At 44.0% G+C, this 17,897-nt stretch overlaps 1 protein-coding gene across 1 annotated transcript in view; it reads right to left on the reverse strand.

Moving 5' to 3' along the window:
• Positions 1–5,840, reverse strand: part of MYRFL (myelin regulatory factor like) — a 59,710-nt gene extending 53,870 nt beyond the window's left edge. The window contains exons 1-5 of the mRNA XM_075126214.1: positions 5,782–5,840; positions 5,124–5,224; positions 4,350–4,440; positions 475–542; positions 125–383 (exon numbers count right to left, since the gene is read on the reverse strand). Of these exons, the coding sequence (XP_074982315.1) occupies positions 125–383; positions 475–542; positions 4,350–4,440; positions 5,124–5,224; positions 5,782–5,840 (578 nt within the window). The remainder of the gene's footprint in view (positions 1–124; positions 384–474; positions 543–4,349; positions 4,441–5,123; positions 5,225–5,781) is intronic.
• Between the last annotated feature and the right edge of the window lie 12,057 nt (positions 5,841–17,897).

A 17,897-nucleotide genomic window follows, 5' to 3' on the forward strand; every position in this document is an offset into this window, starting at 1 on the left:
CACCCACCAGTATTTTTCTACACGTAGTTCTTTCCAGACTGAAACCATATAGCTCTTAAGAGCAGCTGCCACCTTCCCTCTTCTGTATCTGCCTTCCTTCCTACATAATAGAATTATACCTTACCCAGCACTATGAGAGGCCCTTGGCTGAAGGTAGGAATAATTTAAACCCAGACAGCTGGAGGATATAGAAGTATTCCATGGAGACGTGGCATTATCTGTCTTGAGACAGCAGTCTTGAGGAACACCGCAAGAATGTCCATTGGTGCTCACGTCAGAGAAACTGTCAGGGTATCTACAAAGAAATGTATCGGGTGCCCCAGCAGAAGGGAAGGAAAGTGACGGCCGCAGTCCAGTTGGCCCTGAAGCATCATAATGTAAAGCTGCAAGGAATAACAAATGAAACATTTTAATCATAAAGAGAATAGAAAGAATGCTAATAAGTACAGTAAGATTAGAACTCGCACAACCCACCCTTCAATTGTGCTGGAGAATATGGTTCTGATCCTGAATCTGGCGGTGATTCTGGTAACAGGCTTTGCCTAGAGATGAAAAGGATACTTTTATTTCACTAAGAAAAGAAATACATAATAACCATAAGCCAATCTTTAACTACCTCAAACCACATGAGTAATTCATAACATATGGACCTGGTAGCCTTAAAGGCTTGGCCTGCCTATAAAAATTTAAAATTCCCTTTCTCTCTAGGCTGTGGATGGGAGACGCCCAGTATCTTCATCAGCAGAAGCTATCAGCTTTAGACAATTTGTTCTGGCTTATGCTTTGGCCTCCAGAACTTCAGTGCTGTGGAAATTAAGAGATGCAAAGTAGGAATAGAAGAGAGGAGAGGGCACGGGACACAATGGAAGGGGGTTGAATTTGCATTTGTCTGATTCAAATAGAAACTAGAGCCAGGCCCCTGCAAACTCACTGGGAAAGAGTGAGTTCAGGGCAGGGTTTCCAGGCAAGATGCGTGCTTTGCTCAGCGCCCCCAGGCAGTCTATTTGGACTCATTTTCATCCCCATGTAATTTTTCAGCTCAGTTTGGAAGACCTTAACAGGGGGTCAATATTTGTATTGTTCATAGCTAACTCCCAAAATGCTCAGGAATACAGAGGATTGGTAGATTTTTTTTTTAAATGCACACAGCCCTGCTGAGGCAAAAGCATAAAAGCCAGCGTAACCTTATCATTTAAGACCAGCTATTCATACCATGTATAAAACCCCACTCCCACTTTGTTCGACCGGTGGGATAGCTGCCCAGAACAGTCTTGGTGCCTATGGTTGCATTTTAGAAATCTGAACGAATTAAAATACATTACAAATGATGTTTTTGTTAGGCTCATAACCATGCAAGCCAGTCTCTGACATCACACTACATTAAAATGGTCTGTAAAGATAAGAGCTGCATGTGTAACCCATTGGCCAGTGTATGTCCCCAATGTGCCCAGTCAACATGGGGTCTGTTACAGCTCTCAGCTTAAGAGGTTGACTCTCCATTTCAAGCTGCAGAGCCCCTCCTCCGCCCCCATTCAATTCCTGATGTTGGCCAAGAGGCAGCTCTCACACATACACTCCAGCTGGGACTTTCAAAGGAGCCCAAGGCAGGGAATTGCCTATGCAATAACACTGTCATTTACCCAGAACTGGAAGAGACCCTCAGTTAAAGGTAGGAATTATTTAAACGCAAAAGGAAATGGAAATTCAGTCAGAGTTGGGTGCATAACTCCTGCAGGCTCCTTTGTAAATTTCAGACTCAATCTCTACTTTGAAATGCTGCCTGAGAAATTGATGGGTAGGATTTATAAATAGACAGGTTAATAAAAGAAAGCTAATTGCAAAGGAATTTTTTGGGGGGTGGGGGAGGAGCACTATCTGCTTGTACAACACCCAGTGCCCTGCAACAAGGTTAAATAGAAAGCAATTATTTAAAGGGATGCTGTTAAGTTAAAAACATTAATACAAAAATGCCCTTACCTCTATTGCAAACACTTTTGTGATTAAAATAGAGTTTCAGTGATCTAGTTTACATTCTACTATTTACACTGTTTAATTTTGTATATCTTAGTTTGCACACTGTGAAAGACAAGTCAGTTTCACTTTTGTTTGCAATCCATTTCACTTACATGTTGTGGTGCATTTCAAGGTTCTATTGCTCTTGGTTTTATAAAATGTCACATTTATAAAACCTACATTTTGGACCAGATGTGATTTGGTGAATGCCCTTTAAGAAGTGAGTGTATGAATAACATTTAAAGTTTTCTTCAGAGTAAGGAGATATTTCTAGAGCTTTTAAAAACTGTGTTTAATATTTTAAACATTGTTTTCTAACTTTTAACAAACTAGAGTTAGGAAACTGATTTGCCTCGTAAAATTTGAACTGTAAATCTATAAAAGCCTGCAACTTCTCTTCTATATACTGTATGTACGTTTCCTGGTTTCAGACATTGCCTCAGGTACCCACCTACTTTCTGTTTTAAATTAAAATATTTCAAATGAAAGTCCAACAACATAGTTTATACACTACTAGAAGAAGGAAAGTAAACAGTCATTGAAAGGGGAAGGAAATTACTGTAGATTCAAGTTGGAAAAATACCATGGTTTTGTGTTAAAAAAAAAATTACATGTTTGAAATAAACTTGAATCACAAACTTGGTACATCCATTAAGTATCCACTTGGGAAACAAAAGTTCAATGTTTTACTTTTCATTTGCCCCTCACTTTTTGCCTTTACTATGGAAAAAGGTGGGGAAAACCACATATTGTGTCAGCTTCACTGTGCAAAAGGAGAGAAGTGTAGATGATGTATTCCATGGCACTCACAATTTTTAAAAAACATAATAGCAACTTACTGAGATTCTACTCTGTTTGTGCCTGCAACATAGTATGCATTGTTCCTAAAGATCATTTCAAAATGTAAGTGCAAAAACTTATTTGGGCCAGTTTTTATATTCACTGCACCATGCCTGTTGTCTTTTGTATCAGCGTTGCATCCTTGCTCCTTCTTAATAATATGAATATCTTCTTTCAAAAAAAACAGAGAAAAAGTTGTATTAATATACTTTTCTCTTTAATCTGTATTTTAAATATGCCCAGGCTCTTTATGTGGATTTATATGGATTTCTCCGTAAAACTTTATTTTTGGTTTTGTTTTTCATACTTCAATGCAGAGAATTGTAATTTTAGTTACAGAATTTTGACAAGAATAGTTATTGAACTGTTAACCTAATAATTAATAAAATGTTACTACACTTCACTATAGTTAAAAATCAGTTAAGCCCCCAAAATATGATACATTTGATATTTTGCCCCCCCACACACACATTTTTATTTATGTATATATAAAAAAAGTTACATGATTATACAGCAGTTATCTACAAGTATATAATATTATATCTACTGTAGATTCATAACGGTGGTAGTAGATATGGAGTAATAGGCTTTTCCTACTTAACCTGTTAACTGGCAATACCATATGGTCATGAGAAGTGAAGTCTCATTTTAAAGGAGGTTTAATCATCTGTAATCTAGTTCTTTCTATATGCTTAGTGATACTAAAAACTAAGACCGCAAGTATCCAAGTAAAGCATTCCTTATATTCTTATTTTTTCCTCTGCCTGCAAACTGAGAAAGTTTATTCATAATTCATGAATGAAAATGGGTCAGTAATAGCCTACTTAGCCCATTGTAAATCTGTGCAGTGCATGTGTATGTGTATGTGTACGTCCAGAATGAGAAATGGCATGAGGTTTTACCCTCCCCACCCAAACATTCTTTGACCAGGTGTTGGTAGGTTTCAGGCTTTGAATAACAATCTTTTGTATTTAATGACAGTCATCTGGCAGTTAGGATGAATTATCTGTGTTTTAAGGTCTGATGGATTTGTGGTCCATAGTAAGTTGTCCTCAATTATGCTCTGTTGAATAGTGTATCGTAATTTATAAATTATTTTTAAAGAGATCAATGAGTTGTTTCTTAGTTATGAAAGGGACATTAGGATGGAAGCAGCAGTTCTTATCCACAAAAAAGTAATATGTTTGACACGTTTAAATTTACCACAATAACTAATGTGAAAGTTATCAATGAGCCTATCCTTCAGTATCATCCATGCCTTTAACTCTACTGTACCTTAAAAGAAAATCATGTTTCAATTGCCATCTCCCTCTCTTTTTTCAAGACATAGAGCTTCAAGAAAGGATCAGGACTTCTGTTTGATCAAGTTACTTTCTGTAGAACACAGATTTGAATGGGACTTGAGGTGTGATTGTTGTGTTCAGACTGTAGCAATGTTGCGATTACAGAACCCAAGAAATGTGCTAACAAGTTCAGTTCTCATTGCTAATACTTACAAGGCTCCAAATTCCAAGTCACTGCCAAGGAATTCTTCCAACATACTTGTATCCACCATAGCATTCTCCAGAGCTCCATGCACATCTTGCCCTTCAATTAAAAAGAAAGAAAGATTGACATTCAGTCCATGGTTTCCCCAGATCATAATACTCCAGACTCCAGCACATGCAGAATGCTGTAGCTCACTTTCTCATGTGTACAGAAGACAACCACATTGCCCCTGCCTTCAGATAAAACCCTCCTGCACATGATAGAAGGGCCACACTTTCACACTGGGGCTAGATTTCCACATGCAAGGAGGGATGGGAAATGTAAGAAGCAGTGGGCAGCATGGAAGAGGTAGTGGGAGATGACGGAGCAGCTCTAGACATGAGACGTTTTCTTCACATCACACTTCGAGAACCATTGTTTGCATACATCATTCAATCAAATATAAGTGTAAGGTAGGTTGATGTAGGTCCATATTTTGCACCATAAAATGCAGGTATTGAAGACTATTTCATAGTCATCTGCCTGCTGGGATCAGTACAAAGCAACTAGTCTGGACATCAGGGGTTCTGATATTTTACTCCATTTACTGGACTTGGGTTGTCAAACTGTTTTTGAAACACTTCAACACACATAAAAACCACTTTCCTTTGGATTGGTTTAACTTTAGACAAACAGAACAAAATATCAGAAATCTGATGTTAGGCATTATCTTCCTGATGTTTTCCTTACAAAACCAGAGCACTAACATACAGAATTTAGTAATGAGTGAAAAAGTTCAGTACTTTGTCCTTCGTTGCTTAGTAACTGAAGGCTATAAATGGATTTTATGATTATAAGGTCTATAGCATTAACAAGGACTTTTTCAAAAGTCAGCTGGAACTCCCTAAAAAGATAAACAATCTTACTTTTTAACATACTTTATGGCCTTTCTGGGTTCATAATAAATATGGTATAAGGCAGGTTGCATGGACAACACTGCTAGGCATCTGCATGAGTAAATGGCTATGCTCTGAAGTTCCATTCTGCTCTGCTTTTTTCTCTTCTCATCCTGAGATGACTTCTGCTAGTAACTTTGGACACCATTTAATTGCAAACACCCAAATCTGCATCTGTCCGTTTACACAATTCCCTTCTATGTACCTGCCAGCGCCTAGCTATAGCATTACTTCCAACTCCTCCTATGTTCTGTGAGCACAAAGCAATTTATGAAATGTGTATTTAGGAATCACTCACTCATTATCAAAATGGAGTAACTTCTGTTTGCTACAGAATCCCAGCTTTACTGTCCTCCACACAGCAGGAAATAAGGAAGAGGCTGAATAGTTTGAAGAGGTGTGATCAACATTCCTTCTTTCACCACAGTCAAATTTTAAAAAGCAAAACCTGGGGGGAATCATTAACATTTCAAGTATGGTAAACACACACAAACGTGTTACATACCTTTCACAACTGTTGTTCTTCAAGATGTGTTGCTCCATTCTAGATGTGTACGCGCCCATGTGCACAGTCGTCAGAGATTTTTCCCTTAGCGGTATCTGTAGGGTCGCCTGTGGTGCCCCCGAGAGTGCTACGCTCACACGTCGGTATATTAGGAACCACTATCCCTATGTCCTCTCAGTTCCTTCTTGCCAGCAACTTGGATAGGGGGTAGGAGGGCAGGTAATGGAATGGACATGAGCAACACATCTCGAAGAACAAAGGTTATGAAAAGTAGGCTTTTCTTTCTTTCTCTTCTTCGAGTGCTTGCTCATGTCGATTTCATTCTACATGACTCACAAGCAGTATCTACGGAGGTGGGCTCAGAGTGCAGAGTTTTGTGGCTTGCAGTACTGCCCTACCGAAACCAGCATCGTCCCAGGCCTGCTGAGTAAGTGTACAGTGGGACAAATGTATGGACGGACAACCAGGTGGCCACCCTACAGATGTCCTGGATAGGCACTTGGGCCAGAAAAGCCACTGAAGAGGCCTGCACTCTGGTCGAGTGGATGGTGACAATTGCTGGGGGTGGAACCTTTGATTGATTGTAGCAGCAGCAAATGCAGGCAGTGATCCAAGAAGAAATTCTTTGGGTGGATACAGGGTGACCTTTCATCCTGTCAGCCACTGTGATTGCATAGACTTTCGGAATGGCTTGGTTCCATCGATGTAGAAGGCTAGTGACCTAATGTCCAAGGCATGCAGTCTACACTCCTCCTCTGACTTATGCAGCTTTGGAAAGAAGACCGGTAAGTAAATGTCCTGGCTTGAATGAAACTGAGGCCCCCACCTTGGGCAGGAAAGCTGGGCGTGGTCTCAGCTGGACCTTGTCCTTGTTGAAGACGTTACAGGGCAGTTCCAAGTTGTGCAAGGACGAAAGTTTTTACAAATACGACACTTGTCCTTCCTATGGGATTCCCCCAAACACTTCAGGCAGCTGTCGTGTGGGTCACTGACTTGCATCAGCCTGTTGCATGACGCACCTGACTTGAAGCCAGGGGAGCGGGACATGCTCCACTTGGGGACGAAGTTCCAGTCGGGACTCTAAGTACTCTAATTTAACACTAAAGACTAACTACCTACTATTAACTATTGTGACAGGGCAAGGCCAGATGGCTATAGAAAAGTAGTGGGAGATAGATATATTCGCTCCAGGCTAAACAAATCCCTGGTACCAGGATAAGTGAAATGGCAGCTGCTCCAGGTCAATTAAGACACCTGGGGCCAATTAAGAACTTTCCAGAAGGCAGGGAGAAGGCTAGGTTGATTGGGACACCTGAAGCCAATCCGGGGCTGGCTGAAACTAGTAAAAGCCTCCCAGTTAGTCAGGTGGGTGTGCGTGTCAGGAGCTGTGGGAGGAAGTTGCGCTGTTGGAGAGGCTGAGTAGTACACACCATATCAGGCACAAGGAAGGAGGCCCTGAGGTAAGGGTGAAGTGGAGCTTGAGGAAGTGAGGGCTGCTGTGGGGGAAGTAGCCCAGGGAATTGTACATGTCATGTTCCTAAAAGGTCAGCTACCATAGCTGATACTGTTAGGGTCCCTGGGCTGGAGCCCGGAGTAGAGGGTGGACCCGGGCTCCCCCCTCACCTTTGCCCCCGATTAATCACTGAGCCTGGAAGACAACAGAGACTATGCAAGGAAGGATAACTTCTCCTCACCTCCCTCGCTGGCTTATGATGAAAATGGCTCAGTAGACGGTGACGCTTGTCTGTAGAGAGAGAAGGGTTACGTGCACGGTCACAGTGAGCCTCTGAGGCTAGCAAAATCTGCCAGGAAAAGTGGGACCCACGGAGGCAAGGACAGAGCTTTGTCACAACTAGTGTCAGGAGTGGGACTTCGTTCACAGCATGGCGGAAGAAAGAGGTTTTTAAAAAAAGTGCACTGGGGTTTTGGATCATTTTTTTGTTTGGTTTGTTTGTTCGCTTTGTACCACAATGGAGGAGGTGGTAAGAGCTCTGGTACAAGCCACAGCAGCCCACCAGGAGGCCACCCGGGTTCAGGCAATGGCACAACAAGAGTCTATGTGGCTACAGCAGGAAATCAATCAATTATTAACGAGCCAGGCGACCCAAGATCGTGCCCTCTTGAGAGAGGTGGTGGACCAGCTGAAGATCCTCATCATCCAGGCCCAGGGGTCCGATGGGACGCGAACCCTGAGGGCCACTGGTTGTCTGCCAAAGATGACATCAGGAGATGACGTAGAGGCATATCTCCTCTCATTCGAAAGGATTGCTCAGCGTGAGGCATGGCCCCAGGAGCAGTGGGCCAGTGTTCTCGCCCCTTTTTTGGGTGGAGAGGCCCAGAAGGCCTACTTTGACTTACCTGCCACGGATGCGACTATACCCGTCTGAAGGCAGAGATCCTAGCACAATCATGGGTAACGGCAGCAGTAAGGGCCCAGAGGTTCCATGTGTGGAAATACCAGGAGAACAAACCCCTGAGGTCCCAACTATTCAACCTCATACACCTCGCGCAGAAGTGGTTACAGCCCGAGTTGTGCAGGCCGGAGGAGATTTTGGAGACTCTGGTCATAGACCATTACATGTGGGGACTGCCGCCAGATCTCCGCAAATGGGTAGGCCAGAATGATCCGTCCACGTACGACGAGATGATCACACTGGTAGAAAGATGAATGACAGCCAGGGAACTGACCCGACTACCCAAGGAAGGCCCCTTTCGAAGCAAGCACCGGACTCCAACCCTGGAAGGTTGGGCAGCCAAACCCCTGGGGAGTCCTAAGTGGAAGAAGGGGGGGCACCCCGGGACTAAAGCCCCTAACCCCCGGGATAGGGGAGTGATTAAAAGCAATTATAGATGTTATGCATGTGGGGAGTGGGGACACATAGCAGCACAGTGTCCCAGCACCGAGGAGCCTATGCAATGTAACTTGGGGGATTGGGAGGTCCCATGCTCCCTTTTCCACCTCATGGGGGTCGCATTAGCCCCACATAATTACACCAGGCCAGTGAGGATAAATGGAACAGAGACTACAGCGCTTGTGGACTCTGGGCGTGCTATCACCCTCATATCGGGTAAGCTGGTAAAAAGTAGTCAGCTGCTACAAGCCAAACGCGTAGCAGTGACATGCATGCATGGGGCCATGAGCCATTACCCCACCATCCCAGTGGAGACAGAGGTTCAGGGAAACCCCATTGAGGTGACCGTGGGCGTAGTTCCTAAACTCCCATATCCTGGAGTCATTGGGAGGGACTATCCAGGGTTTGATAATTTACTCCCCCCGGAAAGGCTGGAGGGAGGTGGGAACCCTGAGGACAGTAACTCTTCACTGGGGAATGTCAACCCCTAATGTTCACTGAGATTTCTCAGGATCTGTTCTCAGCCCCCCGAAAGACCTGGAAGACAAAAAAAGAGAGGAAGGCCACGAAGGCCTTGAGAACCCAGATCCTGACCCAGGGTCAGAAGACCTCCCTAGTAGGCAGATGGACGTGAGCAGCCAACAGAGAAACTTCCACCACAGAAGGTGAGCCAGAAGCTGCCCCCAGCCATGATGGCGATGAGCCATTGGAAGAAGCAGAAGCCGGCCCCTGGGAGCTTGGGCAGGTTAGTCCCGGGAGAGAGACTTTTGGCGGGACCAGGCGGAGGACCCCAGATATGATAATGCCAGGAAAGAGATGGCCAAGATCAATGGGATACCCGTGGATGGGAAGGTCCGGAGTCCCGGACCTTACTTTATAGTGAAGAAAGATCTCCTGTACCGTGTGGTGCAAATGCAGGAGCAAGAGATACGACGACTTCTGGTGCCACGGAAACATCAAAAAGCCATATTGAGTCTCTCCCACAGTCATCTGTTTGGAGGACACCAAGGGGTAGAGAAAACCCAGACACAGATCCTACGGAGGTTCTTCTGGCCAGGAGTACATGAAGATGTCTGGCGATACTGCACCTCTTGTCCGGAGTGTCGGTTACATGGCCCTCACCCGCACTTGCGGGCTCCTTTGATACCTCTTCCAATAATAGAGGTTCCTTTCGAACGGATAGCCATGGATCTGGTAGGGCCCCTAGAGAAGACAGCTCGGGGCCACCAACATGTGCTTGTTGTACTGGACTATGCAACCCGGTACCCGGAAGCTGTTCCCCTGCGCAACACAGCTTCCAAGACAATAGCTAAGGAGCTAGTACAGATCTTTGCCCGGGTTGGGCTACCCAAGGAGATATTGACTGATCAAGGGACACCTTTCATGTCCAAGTTGATGAAAGATCTCTGTTCATTGCTCCATGTATAAGCCCTACAGACCTCTGTATACCACCCGCAAACAGATGGCCTTGTGGAAAGTTTCAATAGGACCCTCAAGGCCATGATCAGGAAAGTGGTGAGCCAGGATGGGAAAGATTGGTATACCCTATTGCCTTACCTCATGTTGGCCATCTGGGAGGTTCTGCAAGCCTCCACGGGTTTCTCTCCATTCGAACTACTATATGGGCGCCACCCTCGGGGCATATTGGATATAACCAGAGAAGCCTGGGAAGAGGAGCCAAATCCCAGAAGGAACATAGTTGAGCATGTACTGCAGATGAGAGATCGGATAGCCCGAGTTACGCCCATTGTACGGGAACACTTGGAGAGAGCACAGGAGATCCAACGAACCCATTATAACCACAAAGCGAAGCTTCAACGGTTCCAACCAGGGGATCGGGTGATGGTACTGGTGCCCACAGCAGAAAGTAAACTGTTGGCCCAGTGGCAGGGACCCTATAAAGTAATCGAAGCCGTGGGAGAGGTGAACTATAAAGGTACGGCAGCCGGGCCCCTGGAAATCGGAGCAAATTTACTACATCAATCTTCTAAAACCTTGGCACGATCGCGAGGCATGCTTAGTCATGCAGGAGACCCTTCCCCAGGAGGATAACTTACACGAGCAAGTGAGGATATCATCCAACTTGACGCCGATCCAAAAGATCGAGGCAGCCGACATGATTAATCACAACCGAGATGTGTCCTCTACAAAACCACGGTGGACGACTGAGACCTATCACCATATCCGCACGATCCCCGGAGCCAAGGTAACACTGAGTCCCTACCGCATCCCAGCAGCCAAAAGAGAAGAAATCAAGGCCGAAGTAAAGAAAATGTTAGAATTAGGGGTTATTGAAGAATCTTACAGTCAGTGGTCCAGTCCCATTGTTCTAGTGCCTAAACCTGACGGTACCATGAGATTCTGTAATGACTTTCGCCGACTGAATGAAATATCCCGTTTGATGCATACCCCATACCACGCATCGACGAACTGGTTGACCGACTGGGTAGTGCCCGATTCTTGACTACACTGGATCTGACAAAAGGGTACTGGCAGATTCCTCTGACCAAAGAAGCTAAAGAAAAGACAGCATTCTCCACCCCGGATGGGCTATTCCAGTGCACCGTCCTCCATTTTGGGCTACATGGGGCCCCAGCCACATTCCAGCACCTCATGGATAAGCTGCTGCACCCCCATACTAGTTATGCAGCTGCATACCTAGATGATGTCATCATCCATACGCCAGATTGGGGAACCCACTTGGAGAAAGTTGAGGCAGTACTGCGCACCTTAAGGCGGGCTGGCCTCACTGCTAATCCTGCTAAATGCGCCATCGGGCTAGCAGAGGCTAGGTACCTGGGATATATTGTAGGAAGGGGCATAGTGAAGCCCCAAACGAATAAGCTAGAGGCAATTCAAAACTGGCCCCGGCCGACCCGAAATAAGCAGGTCCGTGCATTCCTAGGCGTGGTAGGCTACTACCCATGTTTTATTCCTCACTAGGGCAAGTCCCCTAATGGACCTGGTGAAGGCCCGAGGTCCAGACATGGTAAAGTGGACCGACGCAGTAGAGGGGGCATTTACAGACCTTCGGACAGCCCTCTGTAATGACCCCGTACTCATAGCCCCGGACTTTAACAGGGAATTTATTTTACAAACAGACGCTTCTGAGGTGGGGTTGGCGGCAGTTCTGTCGCAAATGGTGGGAGAAGAGGAACACCCGATCCTCTACCTAAGCAGAAAGCTTCTCCCAAGAGAACAGAAATATGCAGCAGTCGAGAGAGAATGCCTTGCTGTCAAATGGGCTATGGAGACACTGCGTTACTACCTCTTAGGCCAGCGATTTATTCTTGTAACGGACCATGCACCCCTCCAGTGGATGCAGCAGAATAAGGAAAAGAATGCAAGGGTCACCAGGTGGTTCTTATCCCTCCAACCATTCCAGTTCCGCATACGGAACAGGGCTGGATGCCACTATGGCAATGCTGATGGTCTGTCACAAGCATACTGCCTGGCGTCCCAAGTTGCCTAACTCTATGGTGTTGAGCCGGTGGGGGTGAGGGGGGAATATGTGACGGGGCAAGGCCAGATGGCTATAGAAAAGTAGTGGGAGATAGATATATTAGCTCCAGGCTAAACAAATCCCTGGTACCAGGATAAGTGAAATGGCAGCTGCTCCAGGTCAATTAAGACACCTGGGGCCAATTAAGAACTTTCCAGAAGGCAGGGAGAAGGCTAGGTTGATTGGGACACCTGAAGCCAATCAGGGGCTGGCTGAAACTAGTAAAAGCCTCCCAGTTAGTCAGGTGGGTGTGCGTGTCAGGAGCTGTGGGAGGAAGTTGTGCTGTTGGAGAGGCTGAGTAGTACACACCATATCAGGCACAAGGAAGGAGGCCCTGAGGTAAGGGTGAAGTGAAGCTTGAGGAAGTGAGGGCTGCTGTGGGGGAAGTAGCCCAGGGAATTGTACATGTCATGTTTCTAAAAGGTCAGCTACCATAGCTGATACTGTTAGGGTCCCTGGGCTGGAGACCGGAGTAGAGGGTGGGCCCGGGCTCTCCCCTCACCTTTGCCCCCTGATTAATCACTGAGCCTGGAAGACAACAGAGACTATGCAAGGAAGGATAACTTCCCCTCACCTCCCTCGCTGGCTTATGATGAAAATGGCTCAGTAGACTGTGACCCTTGTCTGTAGAGAGAGAAGGGTTACGTGCAGGGTCACAGTGAGCCTCTGAGGCTAGCAAAATCCGCCAGGAAACGTGGGACCCACGGAGGCAAGGACAGAGCTTTGTCACACTATGTACAGATTAAGCAGAACACAGGTCTATGAAGAACCGCTAACACACTTGCAAATGGCAAGACGAGGCACTCCAACCGTCACGGGCGGTAAGAAGGAACTGAGAGGGCATAGGGTTGGCACCTAATATTCAGATGCATGATCATGGCACTCCAGGGGGCGCCACAGCTGGCCCTATGGATGCTGCTAAGGCAAAAGTCTCCGACAACTGTGCACGTGAGTGTGCACACACACCTAGAATGGAATCGACATGAGCAAGCACTCGAACAAAAAAGAAATTCACGACCACGTCTTTGTACAGGTTAAACATGAACATTTTAAAAGGACACACAAGGTCTTAAAGGTGGCCTGTTCCCAGACTTAACTGTATCCTCAATGTATTTTCTCAGAGGGTGAACTTGATATCTCCCTTTTCTAATATGTCCCAAACACCACTTTCTTATTTAGAGGAAAGATTTCCCTCAGTCATCCTTTTGTTCTTTCATTTTCCGATCTCTCATCCAAGTAGAAATTGCTCTTTATTTCCACCTGTGAAGACGGAAATATTTCTTCTTTCAACTTGGGCCTAGCAAAAATTGTTAAAATGTCTGCCACTCCACCCTGAAAGCAATCTAGAAACAGCACTGATCCGAAGAGACCTAAAAATGGTACACACGCGCACACACTTCATAGGCGTTTGGAATAATAACTGCTTACATTACTGACAAAAAAGTTTGTATTTGATGGAATACATGTGTTCATACCCTACAAGCCATTGTAATAATCTTTGTACAAAGTATGCCTTGTAAAGTATCATTTGAAAACTCAATTTGCTGGTCAGTACTGTCCTGATAAAATGTGTGTGGCAACATTGTATGGGAAGTTATAAGATCCCCCGGGGTGATGTTATTAACACATGTTCCAAACCCCACAGCCCTGCCCAGGCAGAAGTCAGACCCATTCTGGCAAATGAAGACCTGGCTTCTGTTATTCGTGTCTTCCGCACCTCTCGGCTGGATGTCAGCAATGTAAAATGCTTGGGCATAAAACCTTCAGCACTTAGGAAACTCCAACTAGTCAAAATGCTGCAGCACCTTCTTGAGCAACACAGGCTGCCGTGAACACATCAGACCTGTCCTCTGCTCTCTCCACTGGCTTCCCATAGAATTTCAAATCCAGTTTACAGTCTCAGTCCTTATCTTCGAAGTGTTCTATGGCCTGGGCTTGAAAACATCACTTAAAGCTCCTGGACAAAGATTGTGGTCAATGCAGCAGTTGCTCTGGCCCAATGGAACTCTCAACAACAACAGTAAAGCTGTCTGAGGGAGACACGGCCTTCTCTGGAGGTGGTCTGAACCTGTGCAGTGAACTGCCCTGGGAACTAAGGACCATCACAAACCTCACCATTTTCCTTGCCAAGTGCAAGGTGTATTTCTTTGACCTTGACTTCTCTAACAAACACATAGCAACAGATATGTTTAACAATTAAAAAAAAAAAACTACCAAAACAAGACACTCCACTCCATACATTTCTCTTTTTGGGGAGAGCAAAAGAGAACAAACAACATGTGATAGATGTGTGATCTCTTTGCACTACTGAAATTATCTCAAATACTATGGGGGTGGGTGCAGGATAGATACCTACAAAGAATAGAATAGTAGTTGACATATGTAGTGAATGTGACAACTACCCTAAACTGAAGCAAAATCCAGTTTACTTGCTCCTTTTTGTGCTTTAGCTGTGGTTTTAAAAGTAGCCACTGGCCTCTGAACACCAACTCTTGTCATATGACAAGGTTATTAAGCTGTTTGTAACCCTGACTCATACTACGTGACTGTGGCCAGAAAATGAAATTCAGCCTTTTACCAGCACTGCTCTGTGTGACACCTGTATTACAACGGTATACTGTTAACTCACTCTACTTAGAACAAATGTTTATAGGAACATCTTTCCAAACTTTGTCTCGTTACTTGACATTAATTTGAAGACAAAGCTTTCATCTAGTTCCCAGAACACGTTATATATCCAGTATACTGAAAGGGTTAAAAACCTTAGTGATTATAGTTACAGAAGTGGCACCCGCTAAAAGAGCTGCTGGAATTCTCCCAGGGTGAGATTCCATTGCTGCATTATCATTGCCACAGAAGTCACCAGTATATGCTTCACAGTTCTCCTAAATCCTTGCTTTGGAAGCGACCTTTCCGTGGTGCTCTGCAGGTACTTCCAGCGTACTTAGACTTAGTTTTGAACACACCTCCTGATTAAATTCCTGATTTTCATAAAGTATCTAACAGTTACTCAGTACAGTGCAAGGTTTGTTAGAAACCCACCAGTCTGTCTGTTTAAATCAAAATTAAATCTTTCTGAAAGCAAAAAGAAGAAACAGTTTAACTTTCACTTTCAGTATATTTTTATCAGATTCACGGTAATAGTATGAACTGCTTAGCTTATAAAAAGAACACAGGGCAATGGAAGATCTATAGTTATTAACTAAATAAGTTAATGTATTGGATGAGGCTTTTTTATATTACACTGAGGCTCAGTTTCACATCAAGAGTATTTACACCTGAGTTATGGCGGCAAGAACAAATATCCCAGCCAATTCAAATTAAATTTTTTTGACAAAGTGAAAAATCAGGGAAGAAAAAAAGGAAGTTGCGTGTTCTTTTGTTTATCATCTAAATTTGAATAACCATTTTGAACAGGTTTCAGAGGAACAGCCGTGTTAGTCTGTATTCGCAAAAAGAAAAGGAGTACTTGTGGCACCTTAGAGACTAACCAATTTATTTGAGCATGAGCTTTCGTGAGCTACAGCTCACTTCATCAGATGTTTACCGTGGAAACTGCAGCAGACTTTATATACACACAGAGAATATGAAACAATACCTCCTCCCACCCCACTGTCCTGCTGGTAATAGCTTATCTAAAGTCATCAACAGGTGGGCCATTTCCAGCACAAATCCAGGTTTTCTCACCCTCCACCCCCCACACAAATTCACAGGTTGCATTCAATGTTCGGAGGCTTGAGAAATTAGGTATATTTGATTACAAAAATCAAAAAAATGGAAATATTCATAGATTCCAAGACCAGAAGGGATCACTGTGATCATGTCGTCTGACCTCCTGCATAACACGGGCCATAAAACTTCCCCCAAATAATTCCTAGAATGTATCTTTTAGAAAACATCCAATCTTGACTTAGAAATTGCGAGTGATGGAGTCTTTACCATGACCCTTGCTTGGTAAATTGTTCCAATGGTTAATTACCCTGACTGTTAAAAACTTACCTTTTTTCCAGTCTGAATTTGTCTAGCTTCAACTTCCAGGCATTGGATCATGTTATACCTTTCTCTGCTAGACTGAAGAGCCCATTACCAAATATGTTCCCCATACAAGTACTCTTTATTAAGCTACATAGATGGAGCTCTTGGAGTCTATCACTATAAGGCATGTTTTCTAATCCTTTAATCATTCTAGGGGCTCTTCTCTGACCTCTCCCCACTTAACATCCTTTTTGAATTGTGGGCACCAGAACTGGATATAGTACACAGAGGCAAAATGAGCTCTCTACTCCCTTCGAAATTCCCATTTACGCATCCCAGGATCACATTAACCCTTTTGGCCACAGCATTACACTGGGAGCGCTTGTTCAGCTGATTAACTACCACAACCCCCAAATCTTTTTCAGGGTCACCGCATGCCAGGATAGAGTCTCCTGTAACTATGGCCTACGTTCTTTGTTCCTAGAGGTGTACATTTGCCCATAATAAAGTGCATATTAACTGTGATGGAGAAGAGGAAAGGTGGAGATTGTAGTGGGGTCTGGCTGATGATGAAATCCGTGACACATCTGGCAAGAAGTTTTTACAGAAAGAAAATTAGACACAGTTGAAGATCAGATAACAGCCTCCCAAAAAAGTCCAAGGGAGAGGACTAAAGACACCAAGAAAATGATATTCAGTCAGCTTCAATAGAGTAACATCATGCTGAGCAAGTTTTGGCTCCCACTTTGGTGGGGAAGAATGGTTCTCAAGCTCCATGGATATTGCCATATCCTAAGGATTTTCTTTAAAGAGCTCTGGACATTTACTAGGAGATCCAGCCATTCCCTGGTACTTTCCTCCCTGTCATTCATCACTGGGAACTCTTGGGGATCATGGTTTCCTTTATTCCTATCTCTGCTGTATAAAGGAGAGCATAAATGAATCCTTCCAGTGCTCTTATGTCATTAGTCCTCTTGTATCCTGTTACATGGAACTGCTGTGTAAATATCAGAATATTTAGTGTTTCTGCATATTTTCTTCTCCAAACTAAAAATTCAAATTAAAAAAAGTAATACTAAGTACATCTTATTAAGACGCACATGCCATCTGAAATAGTTTCTCTTTCAGAAATTGTTGAGCTACTTTAGAAACTGTACTCTTACCTTCAAAGAACTGCTGCAGGGCCTCATTTTCTCCCACCACATCCATGACAAGAAGGTAGAAGCTTTTTTTTTCTTCACAAGTTTAGGGACATCAGACTATGAAACAGTTGCACTATCCTCTCTTTTCCAGCGGATGTATTTTTGAACATGTTCATAATCATGTCATTCTGCTGCTAAAGAACATGTCCTAAGCAGATTGATTGTCTTTGCCCCAGGGAAGTTGATTCTTTCAAAACTAATTCCAAGCAATGGACTCAACGCTTCTACCGCATGCAGAGAAGAACCTGACAAGACTTTAGGAGGAAAATTTTGGAAGGCATATTTTCCTTACTTCATATTGAAAACTATGTAAAATTAGTCTAATTTCTTCCTTGTTTCAAGGACCTTTGCCCCCAGTAATGCTCTTAGCTACACATGCGCAAGCAAGAAGGCAATAAAAATTACTTATCTTGTATTTTTCCTTCCGCACTAGTGTATTTATGTGTAAATGAGTAAGTACTATAGATAAAAACTGATATGATCAAACGTAACAGAAAAACACCACTGTACCATAATTGTGCATTATCTGGGGTTTTATTATGGTTCCCTGCATTATATTTGAGTATTTCATAAATATGAATTTAA

This window comes from Caretta caretta, chromosome 1, assembly GCF_965140235.1.
Source record: "Caretta caretta isolate rCarCar2 chromosome 1, rCarCar1.hap1, whole genome shotgun sequence".
Classification (NCBI taxonomy): domain Eukaryota; kingdom Metazoa; phylum Chordata; order Testudines; family Cheloniidae; genus Caretta; species Caretta caretta.